This window comes from Phasianus colchicus, chromosome 21 (genome assembly GCF_987193195.1).
Source record: "Phasianus colchicus chromosome 21, bPhaCol1.hap1.1, whole genome shotgun sequence".
Classification (NCBI taxonomy): Eukaryota; Metazoa; Chordata; class Aves; order Galliformes; family Phasianidae; genus Phasianus; species Phasianus colchicus.
Genome location: NC_143456.1, coordinates 10046810 through 10065049, shown reverse-complemented (window position 1 = coordinate 10065049; position 18240 = coordinate 10046810). Strand labels below are relative to the sequence as shown.

General features: G+C 44.5%; 2 protein-coding genes across 4 annotated transcripts in view; one reads left to right on the top strand and one right to left on the bottom strand.

Moving 5' to 3' along the window:
* Positions 1-3839, bottom strand: part of NLK (nemo like kinase) — a 40056-nt gene extending 36217 nt beyond the window's left edge. For 2 of the 3 annotated variants that reach the window (XM_031591432.2, XM_031591430.2), the window contains exons 1-2: positions 3100-3195; positions 1735-2672 (exon numbers count right to left, since the gene is read on the bottom strand). In XM_031591432.2, the coding sequence (XP_031447292.1) occupies positions 1735-2192 (458 nt within the window). In that variant the 5' untranslated portion in view covers positions 2193-2672; positions 3100-3195. Of the gene's footprint in view, positions 1-1734; positions 2673-3099; positions 3196-3424 lie in introns of those variants that run through there. The other variant, XM_090122274.1, reaches the window with a different exon arrangement.
* Positions 3839-18240, top strand: part of LYRM9 (LYR motif containing 9) — a 30464-nt gene continuing 16062 nt past the window's right edge. Inside the window, exons 1-3 of the mRNA XM_090122276.1 lie at positions 3839-3950; positions 13709-13867; positions 14636-14706. Of these exons, the coding sequence (XP_089978402.1) occupies positions 13789-13867; positions 14636-14706 (150 nt within the window). The 5' untranslated portion in view covers positions 3839-3950; positions 13709-13788. The remainder of the gene's footprint in view (positions 3951-13708; positions 13868-14635; positions 14707-18240) is intronic.

Sequence of the window (18240 nt, the reverse complement as noted above, 5' to 3'; positions counted from 1 at the left end):
CGTGTCGGGTTCTGTTATCCCATATAGCCAGAACTGAGTTATACAGGCACTCCTGTTTGGAACGAAACCTAAAATTCAGCTTACCTCTGCTTACAAGGCCTGCTCAGCTCAGCACTGCCCCACCCACAAAAGTGAACGTGAAACACCAAAGGCTGCACAGTGAGCACAGAGTTCAGCTACACGTGAGCAAAGAGGAACTGAATTCCACCCATCACGTTCTCAGTCTGCACACCCTTACAGCTTTAGCACAGCAGCTCTGCAAGTTCCATCCCACGGCCGTGGGGTAGCAGAGGAGCCTGGTGCTGCTCTGCCGCCCTCCGCCCGGGGCAGACCCTCATCCTACACTTCTCTTCCCCCAGTGCTCTCAGTACTGAATATGCAAATGTAACCTTTTATTCCACTGAATGTTATGAACGCAGATCACTCTTTGTACCTTTTTTTTTTTTGGCAGATAAAACTGGGAAAAATAAAGACCGGAAAATTACACGCAGGTAAACAAAGTGTTTGAGCCAACTGCTAACAGGGTCTGATCTTACATAATGCTCCCAATTTAAGCAAGCTAGCAACAACTGAGATGAAAAACCACACTTTAACAAGAAAAAATACAACAACAGATGAAAATAATCTTTAAAGTTTTCTTTGCAGCTTTTACTCTTTCCTGGACTTTTTTTGAACACTTCAGCACAGCAGAACTGGAGCAATGCTGCCTGTGCAGCAGCACCCCCAGCTCCCTGCTGCCAGCACTAAACTCCTGCATTAAGGGACACAGAGCAGTCACTGCATTCAGCTACGCCTCTCCTGCGCAGCAATCCCAGCCGACGCGGTGTGACAAACACCGGCCTGCTCTAAAGGCAGGGCCACCAGCTATCGATGCGGGCCGTCCCGTTCTGCCCCGCAGCCCCGCTGCTCTCGGTGACAGCGCAGCGCCCACAGCCAAGCAGGAGCTGCGCGGGGCCGCACCGCTGACCTGCTGCAAACTTGGTGCCGGCGAGGCAGGAAGTGCGCGGCGACGCGCCTGCTCTCACAACAAAACCCCGGCGTCCCTTCTGCTGCTCCCAGACGGCCACAGAGCACTGGGAACCTGGCAGCAGCTCATCCGAAAAACAATCAAAAACCACGCTAGCTTCGCTCCAGTGATCCTGACGGGCAGTTATGACATGCGTGAAGCGGTCACAAAATATATTAGAAGAGATTATGACCCACTGAGAAAATCCTGCGACATAGCAGCTGAGAGAGTCGAGGTACTGCAGCACAGTACAGGACAGAAAATCCCATTTGCATTTACGAGAGGAGAGCAAAGTTCAGGCGCTCTGTTTCAGGCAGCCTCCCAGGCACGGCTCCCGGCAGGTGACGGGGGCAGGAAGACATTTTCAGCCGCTTTCAATTCTAGCTCTTAAGTCAGGTCAGAATACATCTTCTAATGTTTGTAAACCTGAAATCTTAGCAGGTGCGGCTCAGCCACACAGCACGTACGTTCTAAGGAAACGTGCAGGAGGTGCACAAACACGCTGCTTTTGTCCTAATCAAGACTGATGGTGCGGCCTGATAACAAGGGGTTGTTCTTCACCTCGCCCTGCCAAGAGAAACAAGAGAACCCAACTTTCTAAGAAAGGAGAAGAGCCAGCAAAGAACTGGGCAGCTTTCTTCTATTCTGGATCAAATGAGAAAAAACAAGAATGAACTATGATTTGGTAGAAAAGAATGTAAACTCGGTTCAGTTTTTTCTCTACTCACCAGACGACACCAAAGGCTCCGTATCCAATAGGTCTGTCCGGCTCAATATCCAGCTGCTGCTGTGGATGTTGTGAGTGCTGATGATGGTGCGCTTTGACCGCAGCCGCGGCTGCAGCTTGTACCTGAGCTGGGGCGGCCGCCGCTGGTCCAGGGGCCTGGCCCGGTGCCGGCGATGGGAAATATGGCTGCTGCTGCCCGGGGTTCAACATCGCTGCCGCCGCCGCCGCCGCCGCCGCGGCCGCAGCTGCCGAGGAAGCGTGCTGCTGCACGGGATGGACCGCGGGCGCGGAGCTGGGGTGCAGGTGGTGCTGAGGGTGGTGGTGGTGATGGAGGTGAGGAGGAGGGAGGTGAGGGAGGTGGTGGTGATGGTGGTGGTGGTGACCTGCCGCTGCCGCAGACGTACCGCCATTGTAAGCCGCCATCATTTTTGCGTTGGCCGTCGCGCCACAAAGAGACATTCAAAAAAATGCCCCTTGACCGGCAAACGACTGGGTCAAGCTGTCATTTGGCCATCAAAAAATGAGATTTGCTACACTTTAAAGGAAGTCGGGTTCCATCATACGCGGCCCACCTGCGAGAACATCGAGCTCAGCGGGCCTGATCTCTTGGCGAAGCCACACGGCGTGGAGACTCTTCATGTGCACGAGCCCGAGCGCCGACCCACCGCCCGCGGCGCTCACTGGGGCTCCATCCCGGGCAGGGCCGCGGCGCGCCGGGCTCTCCGCGCTTCGCTTCCGAGGAAGGGGCGCTCAGTGCCCCGCGCCCGGGGGATGAGGGGCCGCCGCCCGGGGACGCCCTGCGCGGGCCGAGCCTAGCCCTGCCATGCCCACATCCCCTCGGAGCGCCCCGCGCCTCCTACATCGCTCCCTCCGCTCGCACACCTGCTCCCTCCGCCACAGCCAACAACTCGGGGAGTTCGCAACTTTTCCTCGCAGGCCCTGAAACATACACAGCAGCCGGGGAGAGTGAGGGGCGCGCGGGCGGCGGGGCGGGCGGGGCGGGGGGAGCCGACGGGACCGGCGGGGGAAAGAGAGGGCCGGGGGGGGGCGGGGGGGGGCGCGGGCACGGCGGGAGCAGGGGCGGGTGACAAATGGATGACAGGGGCGGGAGCGGGGCCGCGGGGCGGGGGGCGGCGCGCTGACAGCGGAGCGGCGGCGGCGGCGCCGGAGGGGCGCGGCGGGGCGGCCCCCCCGCGGCGGGGCGGGGAAGGAGCGGGGCCGGGTGGGGGGAGGGGGTCTCCGCTGCGTGCGTGCGACGGGCAGGGGTGGGGGCGGCGGGCTCTCAGGGCCCCGCCGCGCGGCGCCGCTCCGCCCCCCGGCCGCCGCCTCGGCCGCCCGACCCTCCGCCGCCGCCGCCGCCACTCACCTCCTCGCGGAGCCCCAGCGCGGAGCGCACAGCGGGCACGCGCACCCGGCCTGCCCTCCCCCCGCCGGCCCCCCCCGCCCCCATGCGGGGCGCGCGCCCGACACCCGCCCGCAGCCAATCGGACCCGGCCCACCAGGCTCCGCGAGAGCCGCCCCCACCCAATCACCGAGCGGGACCCAGCTCGGCCGGCCCATAGGACTCGGCCGCTGCAGAGACTCCCTGACTCAGTCCCGCCCCCTTGACCCCCGCCGCCCAATCACCGCGCGCCTCCGCGCCCAGAGCTAGCGAGACCCCGCGAGATTCCCTCACCTCACACAACCCTCACCTCGGGCGGCCCCGCCTTCTTCACCTTTCCTGCCAATCACGCGGTGCCGCTCCGGCCTGCCGGCCAATCGAGTCTCCCCCCGGGTCGATTCCCGCCCCCGAGACCCGCTTTTTGCCCAATCGCGGCGCCCTATCCGATCCAATTAGCCAATGGGGGAAAACGAAAGCCCGAAAAGGGGTTACTGGGCCAATGGTGCTCGGAGCCCGGGCGGCGGCCTGATTGGCAGCTCTCCTCACGAGTGAGGGGCGGCGGCGGCCGTTTTTCTTCGAATCGCTGCGCGAGGCTCCGCGTGACGGCTGAGGAAGTCTCTGGTGCGCCCGTCCGCGGGTGGGCAGCCGGCCAATGGGAGGCGGGAAGCGGGTGACGAGCGGCGGGAGGTGCCAATGGCGCTGCCGGGGCGGGGTGAGGTGAGGACGCGGAGGTCGCTGCGGCGGGCGGTCGGTCGGTCGGTGCGCGGCTGGCTGAGGGCGGGGAGCTCTGAGGCGGCGGCGGCCTTCGAGCTGCGCGGGAGCACCGCTGCTCTGAGGTGATTCCCGCCTCGCCCCGCCGCCAAAGGGACTCGCTGAACTCAGCGGGAACGCGGCCGTGCGTTTGGAACGAGGGCCGGCCTCGAGGCGTGCGGGGCGGCGCTGCCTCAGGTGCGGCTGGCTGAGGCGGGCGGGCTCGTGCAGAGCCGAGCTGAGCTGAGCCGCCCCGCCCGCTGAGGTGCGGCGCTGTGGGCGCTGCTCGGGACGCACCGCCTGCCGCTCCTCGCAGCCGTCTGCCCTCAAGCGGTCTGCCGGCGGTTAGGGCGCCCTGTTAACTCTGCTGCGTTTCCCAGGTGCTACTGGGCCGTGTTCTACTCTGGAATTACCGTGTAGCTTTGCTGTCACGTTTGTTTTTAAAGCACTTCGGTTATAAATTTATTTGGGAAAAAACCACGGAAGGGCTCGTTTACGGCTGGTTTATGGTCGCAGGGTGCGGGCGGAGGAAATGCCGGGTGAAGCTCGTGCTCTCGTGCTGTGTCTTTGTTCAAATTACTTTGAAAGGCTCCTTTAAAAAGCGACACACGGGATATTAAAAAGTAATGGCACGGGAAGACTCCTGAGAATCGTGTGGTTCGTCTACGGCTCATTCGACGAACTGCGGTTTTTGCGTGGCTGGTAGCTCTCAGATGGGGGAGCAGCACCCAGCCGTGCCAGCAGGCAGCCTGCAGTGCCAGCGGGCGGAGCGAGATTGCTCTGTCCCGCATAGAGACCTTCCTCTACGCCTCGAGCTCCTTAGCGAGCCGAAGCTGTGCTGAGTTTTCAGGTGGATGTCAGCAAATGGTTGTCTTGCCCATGGAATACTTAAAAACTGGTGTTGGGCACTGTTTTGTAGACAAATTTTTATCAGAGCAGAAGTGAGCTGGGTTGCAGTCCTGGCATTGTTAGTGGTTCTTCCGGCAGCTTTGCTGGGTTACTACAAGCCATCTTTTCTGTTTTCCATGTGCCCAATGAAGTGTAACTAAAATGTGGGATGTCCTTTCTTTTTTGTTCAATTATTTGCCACAACTACGTTGTCCTTTTTGTTTGCCCTTTGAATTGAACCAGCTCTTCTCAATGAGGTAGAAGACTGGTGAGATAGCAGCTGAAGGGATGCACTTATCTTGCATGTCCATATGGAGTCAAGTCAGATGCCAGTGTTGAAGTACCCACCCTAATGGTATATCATCCTTCTGTGCTGAGCTTATAAACCCTTTTATTGGTATTCTTGGCCTCTGCCTTACTGTACAAAGCAAGGGGGAACAAGATTGAAGCTGGCTTAGGCTGAAATATATTTAAGGAAGCATGGAATTTGCAGGTATACTAAATGCTCAATTTCTAATAGATCTCTTGTTTCCTCAGTGCAGTCCTGAGATAGAAACCTGTTGCCTGAAATAGTGTTGCATGTTAGCTGTATAAATCACACCTCCTTCGAACAGAGCTGCAGAAGGAACACGTGGTGCACTGCTATGAGTTGGTGCTTCCTTGTTCCTGCATGCCTATGGACAAGAAGTGTTAAGTCTACCGAGAGGAGCTTGCTAGAGCTGGCACACAGCTTTGAGCAAGAGTGCTTTGCAGGTAGACTAGTGAGTGTGAGCTGGTGAAATCTAATAGCAGGTACTTGAACTGGGCAGGTAGAAACACTGTTCTTGATCCTGCCAGAACCCAGTTTGATGGCAACTAATTTGTCATCCCCAGTGATGCATGGAGATATGCGTTTGGTGACTGCTGCTGATGAAACATGACAGATCAGTTCTAATTTTTTACTGGTGAAGACAGTTATTCATGGGGACATGCATCTGTCTCTTGCTATTTTCTTCACAGTAAGAGGACTGTAAAGCAGATACAAATCTGCATTTTGAGTATCAAATACCAAACGGTAGTGTATCTGAATTTGTCAGACATCTAGCTAAGCCTGTTTAAACAGCATGTAAAAGTAAATACTGTCGTCTAGGAGCACAGAGGACAGTCTTGTCTCTTCCTGAAAACCTATTGTATCAAGTTCAGTATTTCCTTCTGACTCTTGGGAGATTTACTCTCCCCTCGAATTTGCCACTTGCCTTGCAGAGGTATAATCTTTTTGACAGCACTCTGCATAAGGCTAAGTGGTGGAAGGCAATGTGTAATCATCCCTGTTCTATTTCTTTGATGTTCCTCAACAGTGTGTTAACCTTAAAATTCTCCATGAGCGATGGTATTGCTTTGTATAAAATGCTATAATCCAGCTTCAGACGTAGGCTTTGGTGGTTTTTTGTGTCATGGGAACTAGCTATGAAAATAGGCCTTTAAATGTTAGAAAAGTTCTTTTTGATTTCGTGGCTCAGTATTGTACATAAATGTCCTTTAGCATGTGTGTGCAGGTTTTGTTTTTTTTTTTGTGACAATTTAATGCAGGAGAAGTAATATTAAAGAGAACAAAGCATAATTAAATGTTTGCATAGATTTCTGTGATGCACGAAAGGGCTGCACTATTGATAATTTGTTGTGTGGGTGTTTGACAAGCCCACATGTACCTCAGTATACAACTCTGCAGATGCGTTCCTCAGCATTCTGCAGCACTGCTAATATTTTATTCATAAATCTTACTACTGAAACCATAAAGTGTCATAAACAGTGTTAGTGCTCGGGAATTTGATGGGTTTTGGCTAGTTATATTTTGCTGTAAATTAATTATGGTTCTAACATATAAAGGGATAATTAATATGTGCGAGTCATCTATAGCTTTAAAATTTGTTGTCTATTACTCTTTTCCTTTGAAAAATAATTTTCCAAAATTTTCATCTTTAAAACCTTTTATATCTTTATAAAACAGAAAACAAAACTTGCCTATTAATAAGGCACTATGGGGAAAAGAATATTTTGTTGTGACTTTGGCTAGGTTTGCCTTACTTTATGAAATCATTACCTTTATCTAGAAGGTAACAAAGTTCTGCTTGTGTTGTCAAATGGGGAGCGAATTCTTGGTCTGTTCTAGGTACCACATAATAATGAAGAGTCTGGGGGGAAAAAAAATCAATCAAAACAAGTGGATGTCCTAGCATAGGTTAGTCAGTCAGAAAGGCACATGGATCCAAATGAGCATCACCTTCATCCTGAAAGCAGCAATGGCCCATCAGCCCCACTCCTGGCTCTTGCAGCTTAGTTCTTGCAGTGGTCGTATTTTGTTCCTTTTGTTCCAGGTTTGTACAGTATGCAGTATATGCAAGTATGGTAGTCACCATTTGGTGCTGGGGTTTGTATTCCTCCCAAAGACTGTCAGATCCAAAGCACTGAACTCCATACCATCCAGAAAACTATTTTTGTTTCACTTTTCTGGAGGAGTAACTGAATCCTCTGCTAAGCCACAGAGCTTAAGCATGATCTTGGCTTTAACTGGAAGTGCTCAGGTGCTTAAAGTCAGTATATAATAATTTGCTATTTAACGATACAGGTCTGATTGTTTATTGTTCTGTCTCATTTCCCTTCTTGCTGCTGAATACCAGTTGTTGGTGGAAGAGGGGAGATCTTTAATCCTCAGTAGATTTTTTGAGAAATTGACAGTTCTACAGTTCTGTTCTCTATTTCTTTGCACCAGAAATGACCCTGCTGCTCTTTGTCACCAGTGTTTCCTTTTATCACTCTCCTGGCAGCTGCTCTTGCTCCATTTTGATGTCGGAACAACAAATGAACTCCCTCTGAAGCTAATGTCATGCCAGCAGATTTTGAAGCAGCAAGAAAATCATCTCTGTCTCTGAAGACAGAATTGGAGACCTTTGTGAATGAGCTGTGTTCTTAAAATAACTCCGCAGCATGTTATCCCCAGAAGGTGGAGAAGTTAAAACATCGTGACATACCACTTGTATTTGTGTGAGCAGGATCCCTAAATAGTGAAGTGAGGAGAGAAGCAGGTTTCTTCCTTCTCCAAATTGAGTATAGTATCTAAGCTCTTTGTTTCTGCAATCTCTTTTCCGGAGGGAGAGTAGAGGAAGAAGAGGCTAAGACTCCAGTAATTAAAAGAAATTGAATTATTTAGGTTGTAGGTTTAATCAGTGGAGAGAATAACACTGCTCTGGTGGTGTTTTTAGGAATACCATCTTTCAGAGACCCAGCTAGCTTTTGTTCTGTCACTGATTCCAGTGACAACGAATTGAATGAACCAGTTGAATTGTTCCATATTGAAGACATGCCTCTTGTTAAGCATTTTGTTCACAGCATCATGGCTAACAGGTATGATTGTTTCTCATCCTTCATTCAATCGCACTGAAGCAAAGCATGTGCTAAAACTTGCTTTGTCAGAATTACTGTGTTTTGACCCAATACTCTGCAGACCAGATTCAGTGAAGTTGTGGGTAGGAGATAAAAACCTTTAGGCTGTTAAGTTCTTGCAGGTGATACATCAGTTAGTTTTATTTCCTTAGCTTTGTAATGATAACACAAAGTCCAGCCTGTTCTGTTTCTTTATTTTTTTTCCTCATTTCAAGTCTGGCTAGCTTCTTAGAACTTGTTCGTATAATGACTAATCTTTTCTAGCGCAATAGCTCATAAATCAATCCTTCACCATGTCAGGGTGCCTTGAGTGTTGTAATAGACCACGTTCATTCAGTATCAGGAAGGAACAATGCATTATGGAAACACTCATAAACAGTAATTTTTAAATTGAGGTCTTTGCAGCAGGCACACCTATCCATTACAGCAGGGCAGTTTTGAGAATGCATCTTAAACACTGTTTTTCACTAAGGTATGGAGAAGTGGTTATTCCCTGTGGTCTTGCCAGTTTTACTGTATTTCTCTGTCATATGCAGTCAAGATGGGAATACATAAAAAGCCAAAACATCTGGAAACTAATAGGAAACAAACTTGCAGTCTTGTTCATGACAGCATCTCACTTCAGCATTGTCTTCAGAGTTTGACTCCTGTAAACTGGGATAACGTAATGCTAATTAAACTTGTTTGCATAGGAGATGTTGTAATTGGTGCAACTTGAAGCCTCTGCTTTTATTTGGTCATCACAGGTATGGAAGAAGAAATTTCAGGTTGACTCCAAACTTGCCTACATATATGACAGTAGACTTTGGCCCATGACGCAATTTAGAATGGACTGTGGGAAGTCAAATCCTCAGTTCATAAAATCAAAGGATTTATACAGCATCAGAATTTTCACATCTCCCTCATGCAAAGCTTTTCTGAATCGCTTCTGTTAAGTAAGTTGGTCATTGGGTTCCTGTGCTATGGTACCCGAGCACTTGGGTGCTATCAGTGACAACTCTGCTCGCTAAATGACTGCTGAGCCTTCACACACTGAACTTCTGCCCTTGCCTGGAAGCCTTGGCAGAGGGTTTCACCATGTACATTTGTGCAGACATATTTCTGGGTTTTTCTGTGTCTACTGTATATGAAGAGGGCAAGAGCTAAGTATGCATCAGTTGGTTGCATTTTGTGTTCTACAGCTACAGCACTGGCATCACTCACATCCCTGATGCCTTTCCAACTCCTCAACATCATTGACTAGGTTTAAGAAAGTGGAAAGAAGCTAAATGCTGTAAGGTCCCAAGATGGCCTGTGGTTTGGGCTTCAATCAGTCTCTCCCTTACACAGAGGAAAGTGATTTAAAATTAGCGTGCATTTATTTCTGTTGTTGTTTGTTTTTATTAGCACCAATCTTTGTAGCACTGTTACAGCCTTCTGCCAGCCATTTGCCATTGAGCTATTGCACAGGACGTGAAGCTTTTCATAGCTTCATTCCAAGTTGGGCTGTAGGATCTTGTGAATTGCTCTGGGTTTATACCTACTTGCAGACTAAATGACAGTATAATACATCATCTAGAAGAATCTGCAAGCAGCCGTCTCAGACATCTTGAGTTTCTCCACACTGTTGCTTAAGACAAAATGAATTTAATATAATTATTAGTGAAGGCAAATTGTAAGGACAGAATGCAGGAAGCCCATTAAAATGTGAACACTGAAATAACCCAGTGATTGGGCTTTGGTTCTGTCCTCGCCCCTTCACTCATCTTAGGAGCTGCTTTGTATTAAAAGTAATATATCTGCAGGATGGTGTTCCAACGTGAAACAAAATGAATTGCTTGTTTTCTTTTCTGCATTCTTCCAACCTCTGCATGTGCAGATCTCCTGTGTATTAACAACTTCTATCAATTGCTTATATGCAGGAAAAAAAATAGATATTAATGAAATATCTAATGAAACTTAGATACTAAATGACTGTTCACCATTAAAAGGAATACTCTTGAAGTTTATGGACCTGTCTTCTGAAATGTTGGTGTCATCTTACATCACTAAAACTATGCAAATACTTGCCTGATTTCCTACTCCTGGAGTGTTTGCATGCAAATAATCACTTTATTAAGAAGTATTCCATATGAAAAATGCTCTGCTTTTGTTGGGACTTTGAATTTTGACTTTGTAGATTGATCCAAGAAATGAGTTGTAGGTGTATCTTACAGACTGCTTGCTTTTTCAATCACTCTAGCTGTGGTTGTTCTGCTAAGCTGGTATTTCTTTGTTTTGTTTTCTGTTTTAGATGGCTGCTCAAGTGTTCATAGTTGCAATAACTGTTTTTAGAATATAATGATTGTATGAATATGACCTGAAGTATCGCTGTGTCGGTATTTGTACTAGAAAATTACCACAGCACAAAGGTTCATCATCGGCAAGTAGAAAATACTGCAGATTTAAGGATACTTAAAAATCTTCGATCCTTAGTTATCACGTGGTTAATTCTTTCTTCTGGTCTAAAAACTAAATTGTAGCTGGGGAGGCGCATGTTTAAATCATATCCTGGAGAACGCTTGAGCTTACTTCTAAGCATGTACATAAGTTACATAGGTTCAGTGACTCAGAACTGCTTGAATCTCATGCAGTGTCAGACTGACTGCATAAACAAGAGTTGTAATGTAAATACTGCAGTAAATAAGATAAATATGGGTCTGGTTTTCTGTGAATTTATCACTGATTTTGACTTCTGCAGGCACTTCCTGGTATGAAAAGTAATTTTTTTTTTTCAAGGAAACATTCAACTAATTTTATAATATACTGAAATGTATTAAGTTACACGAAAGAATCCATATTATAGTAATCCCACATATATATGGGAAAGGAGCATGGAACGTGCATGGCAGATGGTTTCAAAGGAAATCCTCGAGAGCTGGGATTAAAAAGCAATTTTCAGCAAGTTTAAAATGGGTCTCCATATTTGGGTCACAGATATTAACTCCTTCATTGCAAACAAATGAGAGAGGAGTCTTGTAGGGCTGTTATGGAAATGTTTCTCTCAACTAGAGCTGACCAGTATTGCAGTGCCAAAGGAAGAAATGAGATGTTGATTCTGGTTACAGTCCTGCTGCTCTGGCCGTTGCAGGAAGTGGAGCTGCAGTGTGCAGAGACAAGGTCTGCTGCCAGTTAATGGGTGTCGTTGTTTGGCTAAGGATCACTGGTAACCTCATTGGTAACCTGATTGAAAACAATTTATTTGTGGCTTCTTCAGTTTTTGGCTTCCCACCCACACAGATTTAAACAAAGTCAAATGTTGCAGAATAAAATGCTCTTATGGAGTGGTATTTTTGTTGTTCAGAAGCTGGAATTTTCAAGGACACCTGAGGTATAAAGCTTATGGTACCTAAATGCTACTTTGCTTCAGGTTTCTGAGCTCTGTTCCTTGCACTGATTTTATTCATCTTTAGGTCAGAATTCTGCATTTTTCTATGCCTCAGACACGTGTGGATAATCCCCTTCCTTCTCCAGCTACCTGTCACTTTTCTTCAAAACTTTCTGGTGTGTTGCTTTTGGTGTGTTTAAAAAATACCAGTTTCCATGCAACAAATTTGTTTTTTGTTTGACCTAATGATAAATAAGAAATTGAACAGCTATGCAAGAATGTCTTATTCAGTCCTAAATACCAGTGAACGTGGGCTATGAGTTTTGCTTGAAGTATGTATGCTTACAAATGGCAAACAAGCCCGTGTGTTCTCTGACATTGTTTTAGGAGGGCACTTTATTTACTTTTAAAATTAAGCAGTAACCTTGGTTATATTCTAATGTAAACAGTACCATGCAAACATTGTTCCAGGCTGCAGCTCTTCACATCAGTGTTTGAATATCCAGGAATATCATCAATATCATGCATAAAATTGAGTGCAGTTTGACTTAGGTTTCTGAGGTCCAGAGAAGCCACTGGGTCTGTAGCTGGTATAAATAGCACAGCAAGTTGGGGATTATTGGCTTTAGCCAACTTACACCAGCTAGTAAACATGTTAGGAATGTAATTCACACATCAGTGCTCCTTTATCCGCTTCTCACAGTGTGAAGGGGAGTTATCTGACATGGGCTGAATTCTTTTAAAGGCTCCTATAATTCTGAGGCAGAAATTCAAGTTGAACTCTGAGTAATGTTTATCACTATATAGTGATATGCAGGAACTACTATTAGTTTGTGTTCACAAAATTGAGTTCTGAGTACTTTGAATAGATTTGCTCAGCTTTCTCAGCAGAGGTGTCTGATGTTCTGCTAAGTGAATTATAGAATTAATTGCTGGTTTAAATTTCAGCCCATGGGGAAGTTAATTGGGTTGCTCTTTGGCTATTATATTAGCTGTATGTTAACAGCGAAGGACAATATACTTGTGAAAGGGCATCATAAATGTCCTACTGGGATAACTAACTACAGATATATCTATGGACTGTTAATTAATGCTTGCTAAATAATAGGCATTTTCTTCAGGACTGATCAGCTCTATCAGAGGTCCTATCTGCTCTTTAGAAAATAAAATTCTAATGGATGAAAATGATAATATGAAATACTAGCTAGTGTTCAGCTCTTCCACCAAAACCAGAAAGCTTCAGTTGTCTCATGATTGTTTCTTAACTGAATTTGAATCTGCTCTCCAGCATTTCCTGTAAGAACTTTCTGTATGCATCTTGATACAGTGAGACTTAGCTTCATGTAACCTTACTAGGTGCTTTTATTTTAGTATAATTAGTGTTTCAGATGATTATTCCTGCACAAAATAAATTTAGTCTTTCTTTATAAGTTGCCCCAGACTACATGGAGGCAATAGGTTTAAAAAAAAAAACAAACAGAAAAACAAAAAAAACCACCAACCAACCAAAGAAAACCAACAGACAGACTGAAGGCTGTGTGAGCTGGTACAACTGATTACTTTCCACCCACCCCCAGTTCTTTGAGACCTACTAACATCCTTGCAAAGAATGGAGTTTGTTGATGCCTGATGAGATGAGGTCTGAGCATAAAGATGTGTATTATAGGCCTTAGCTGCCAACAGAGCATCTCCTATAGTCATAACTCAAATGCAACTTTTAATGCTGTTATTCTTGGAACCAGCGTTTCCAATTTGTGCCTAAATTCAGTATCCCAAGCTGTTGCCAGCCGTTATGTGGCCAAGTTATGATATTAATTGAAACAATTCTAGATTTTTTTTCCCCGATGCCAAAAGTCCCTTTGATCATAATTCTATAAATGCAGTTCAGAATTTTGACTTAGATTTTTCAAAACCTGTCCTTCAAATGAAGTCATGTAGATCAGTTCAGGTTCTGCTGTTGCTGGTACCTTCCAGGACTTTGCTTTCAAGTTGCTTTTTGCATGTTTGTTGAAGTAGCAGATGATCTGAGCCATTTGTCTTTAGATGCATGTTAGAATCCTTTCTCTTCAACAAACTTGCATCAACTTCTAAATAAAGGAATCAGTGTTGATTTTTAGAGAACTAGTCTACCTGATTCACTTTGCTCACTGTGCAATCAAGTATTTGATAAAGCAGGATTTTCTCATACAGAGTTGAATGTCCATCCACGATGGAAGGAGGAGTAAGCTGATGCACACAACCAGAATTTATAAGTTTCGTGGGGGGAGGAGATGAGAAAGAGTCCTGAATTCTCCCAGGCTAAATGTGAGTCATTGGATCTACAGCGAGGTGCAACTCTAAAGCAATATGGTATGCTGTTAGAATGTTTAAAAATAGTATAAAAGGGAAAATTCTCAGATGCTGTTTGAATGTTCTACGTTATCTTTGTTGTGAATCACATTTTCAATTAAAATAGTAACTGTTGGGGAAGATAATTCTAGTTCTTTGCAGCCTTCTGGAAGCTAATTCCTAACAGCAGAGGTTGGTCATGCAAGCAGGGTATTTGATAACTTGTTCCTGTGCCTCTTCCTTCAGAAGGGTATTTGAGCATTTTGGAGGGGACTGCAGCACTATGGTGACAGCAATGGAAAGCCAGCTAACCCAGTAGTAGTTCTTCAGTTTTAATCAGAGGATGCTAGGGTGTTATAATGTTGTTAAATGCGCTTTTCCAAAGCAGAATTGTGCTGTTACAAATATGTAATTCTCTATGAAATTGTCTTTTTTTCAGAGTTTTGAGTACTGGAGATTATAGTTCTTAAGTTAGTTAAATTCTTTCTTATGTGCAGAAATAGGAAATAATGAAGGTTTGGTTTCACTGAGTGCTTTGGAATTACTCTATGTATTTTTGGTAGTGTATACTTATTAAAAATGCTTTTAGTAGATTACTGAAAGCAATGAAACCTATTCATCTCAAGGCTGTGAATTCACTTTTAATGTAACTAGTTGATGAAAGTGAAATCTTACATGCTGATAAATATGAAATTTGTGCTGTAGATGGATTTGTGCTCTTCTTATTGGTGGTACTTTAAGTAGTGAGTTGGGGAAAACCAGATAATGGAAATTGATTCTTCTCTGCAGGTCTCACTTACTGTTGGACTTCAGCAGACCTGATCTGTGAAGATAATCAAGGTTCTTTTGCTCTGAGTGCTGTAAGTGATTATTTTCTTTGGTTTTATGGCAATCACTAGGAGCCCATTTGTCCCATGTAGAGAAAAAGGTGAAAATGCCGAATCACAAATAAATGATGAAAATGAAGTTGTTGCAGATTAGTTATGACTGTACGTGTAGTCTGGAAGTCATTCCTGCAAACATTTTATGGTTAGGAGTACTCCTCTTTTCCCCTCTAGCTGTGCTGACAAAGGCAGTAACAGAATCCTAATTTCGAATTGTCACTGAAGATACCAACATAAACAATATTTTGATAGGTTCTCAGGATAACAGATGGATTAGCAATTTGAGTATGGTGCAGGGAATGTGCTGTTTCTGTGTATGTTGTATTTGACTGAGTGTGAACACCTGAAGAATTGGTAGTGTCTTAGCCAGAAAATTCTTGTTGGGAAGTCAGAGGGGTGATAAAGCTTGAATGGAAGAACAGTGATGTTGGGTGATGGTCCTAGCTGTTATTTAGTATAAGTTGGGTGATGTGATAACATAATAGGAGACATTTAAAATGTCTTTGTTTCGAGCTTCTTGCAGTAGCAGACTTGCTTGCTTTAAATCCTGCAAATCTGGAAGAATGTCTTCTGGAGCATCTGGGAAATGGCCCCTGTAGTAGAGGGAATCCAGCAATTGTCTGGTGCGTTCCTGCAGGGAGACTGGAAACAATGTTATGTTTTTGACCTTGTTTCAGCATTGCTTTTGTATTTTTTAACACAGTTGCTATTCTCAGAGGGGAGAAAACATACAAAATTCTCTTCTTACCCCCCATTTTTTTCACCCCGATTCTGTAAGAATTTCCAGACTTGCAGAACAAAGAGGTTGGAACTAATTACATAGCCAACATCTGCACTGGGCTTAGTTATTAAGAGAATATTTAACATAGATGCTAAACTATTTTCTGAAAAGAGAGCCTTGCCTATACACTTCTTCAGGGATGAGGGTAGTCTCTTCATTTTTGGTTCATTAAAGACATTTCCTTGATCAGTTAGTCAGAGTCTTGTTGGAAAGGAAAATAATTTTGCTTTTTAAATATCAAAATTTAGTTAATGGCTCATCAGGCTATTTGTAACCAGCTACATTGGAGGTTATGATAGTGTATCACTTCAGTTCCAATGGCAGACACATCACATATGGATTGCCATTTTGATGACTTTGAATGATAATCTGACCCATAAAAACTGAAGCATAATATGCAAACCGATTTTTTTGGACTGCCTTATTCTTGATGCCATCTGTGTTGGGATGGAGATAAGCCTGCTCAAAATGTGGCTTGCCAGTTTTAAGCAGAGTGGTAGTGCCAATCACAGATGGAATTAAAAGAATAGCCACATGTAAACAAGGAAAGAAGGATGATTCTCCTGAAAGCAGGAAGTGTCACTTTAAAGCATACTGTGTCTGTTAAATCCTGTGGCCTATGGAACATCTATCAGACTTTTCTGCAAGTTCTTCATAGGGACAAAGTAACCTCAAGTGTCTTTCTAAAATAAAAAATGAACCCTTAGCTTCCAAATGTTGCTCTTTCACTAGTGTTGCCTTCTATCCCTGTCAAGTATATGCAGGATATCCATGCAACAAAATCAATTACAATATATTATTTTGTAAGATTTGCGTTCTAAACTTGTTGTGTGAATCCTGCTGAAGTCATTGTATTTGGTGTGCTGGGCCACTATTTCTGAGTTCTTGTCCTTGACAATTAACAAAGATCTATCTTGCAGCTGAAGGTGAGTATTTGTCTTTCTGCAGTATCTATACTCAAAACATAAGGTGTTAAGCTCCCAGTTTTCACTGTAGTCCATGAGGTCTATCTTCTGCTCAGTTTGAGAGCCTGAGCTTTGAAGTTTAATGACCTTGTCTTAGGTGAAACCACAAGTGTATCTTGTATTGTTTATAATACAAAAATACATGAAATGATTTTCGCTGGTTACAAATATAGTCTACAGAAATCTCCTTTTTTTATCCTTTCTTAAATAGATTACATTGTTTGAGCTACCATACCCTTTTGCAGCAGGGAAGCGTGTAAAAGAAGCCACTCATCAATGATGCCATGTTCTTGACACTTGAACATCCCTTCAGAGCTCTTTCAGTCTTTTATTTCCAGGCTAAATAAGCACCAATTTCAGTGGTATTTTATCTACTCCCTTTAATTACTGCTGTGGAGAGAGTTTCTGCTGATGCAAATGTGTTATTTTGTCATGTCACATCAAATTGCATCAGCCTTATATTTAGGAACAGAAAGAGGGGGAGGCAGAGACAGGATGTGGCTACAAATTGAACTAAAGGGTTTTCTTCAATACAGGCTGAAAATAGACAATTGAGGCAGCGATGCTTTTTCAAGCAGTAATCCATGAAAGGGAAAATCAAATCTGTGACGGCAGAAGTGAAAAGCAGGCTGAGGGTGTGAGAAGGAGGAGTTGTAGATGGAGGTGTGGGCTGGTGTCATGGACAAGCAGATGAACTAATTTATGCTAACACCCCTTACACTGGCTGGTTGGTGAGAAGTAGCTTTAGAATGTCAGACCACATACAGTTATTCTATTTCCTTGTGTGCAGGCTAAAACGTTCTAGCCCTGTTTCTTTTCTCTTTGTTGCTGGGCATGCCACTTGCCCTTTCCTTTGTAATTATTTCACCTTTAGAGATAATTTGGTAGATAAGCATCCATAGATGCTTATTTTCACCAACCAAAATTTTAGCTAGTGACTTTAATGTAGTTTTTAGTGCTACAACCAGTGTTTTCCTGCAGAAATTCTGGTAGAAGAATGAAATCCTCCAAATACAATTCTAATACTGGTACAATACTGATATTCCAAGTTATGCTGGGCAGAAATTCTTTTATGGCAATATATAGTATTTCAGTTTGCTTCTGTTAACTACCTCCAGTAATAACTCTCAGTTCACATTTCTTTTATTGTTTTTCCTTCTCAAGGAGCTTTGGATCAGATCTTTGGTAATTATTCTTCTACCTTTGCCCTACCTCTACTGTACTTCTGAAGCTCTACTGATGGATGAGAAAACTGGGCATGGATTTTTCAGTCCTGGTCCAGCAACAGGACAAAATAAAAGCAAGCCCCTACAGATAGAATAAGTAGAACAAATTTTGTCACTGTATGATCGGTATCAAGCCAGTATCAGCTGGGCAAGCTGTTAACAAAAATGCCAAATTAAAACTAAATTGTGATACATAGAGAAAAATTTACAGTAACTATTCAAGTGAATATTCAAGTGCTTTTTCCCAAATAATATTTATATTCTTGAAGCAAGTAATTCTGGTTCTTCAAAAAATACAATAGTATATTGCCCATGGAAAATGTCTTTTGCCCTCTCAGAACTGGATGGAAAATGAAAATAAAAATCAAATTAATCAAATTAATTAAAATCAAATGCATAAGTTATACATGTGATGCAGTGTGCCTTGAAATGTTGAGGCTGATTGGAAGCTGGCAATTAAATTCTGAAAAAATGTCTGTTTGAGAAGCATCAGATCTCCGGGTGTGGATGTGGGCTGGAGGCGTAGTGGTGGCACTTA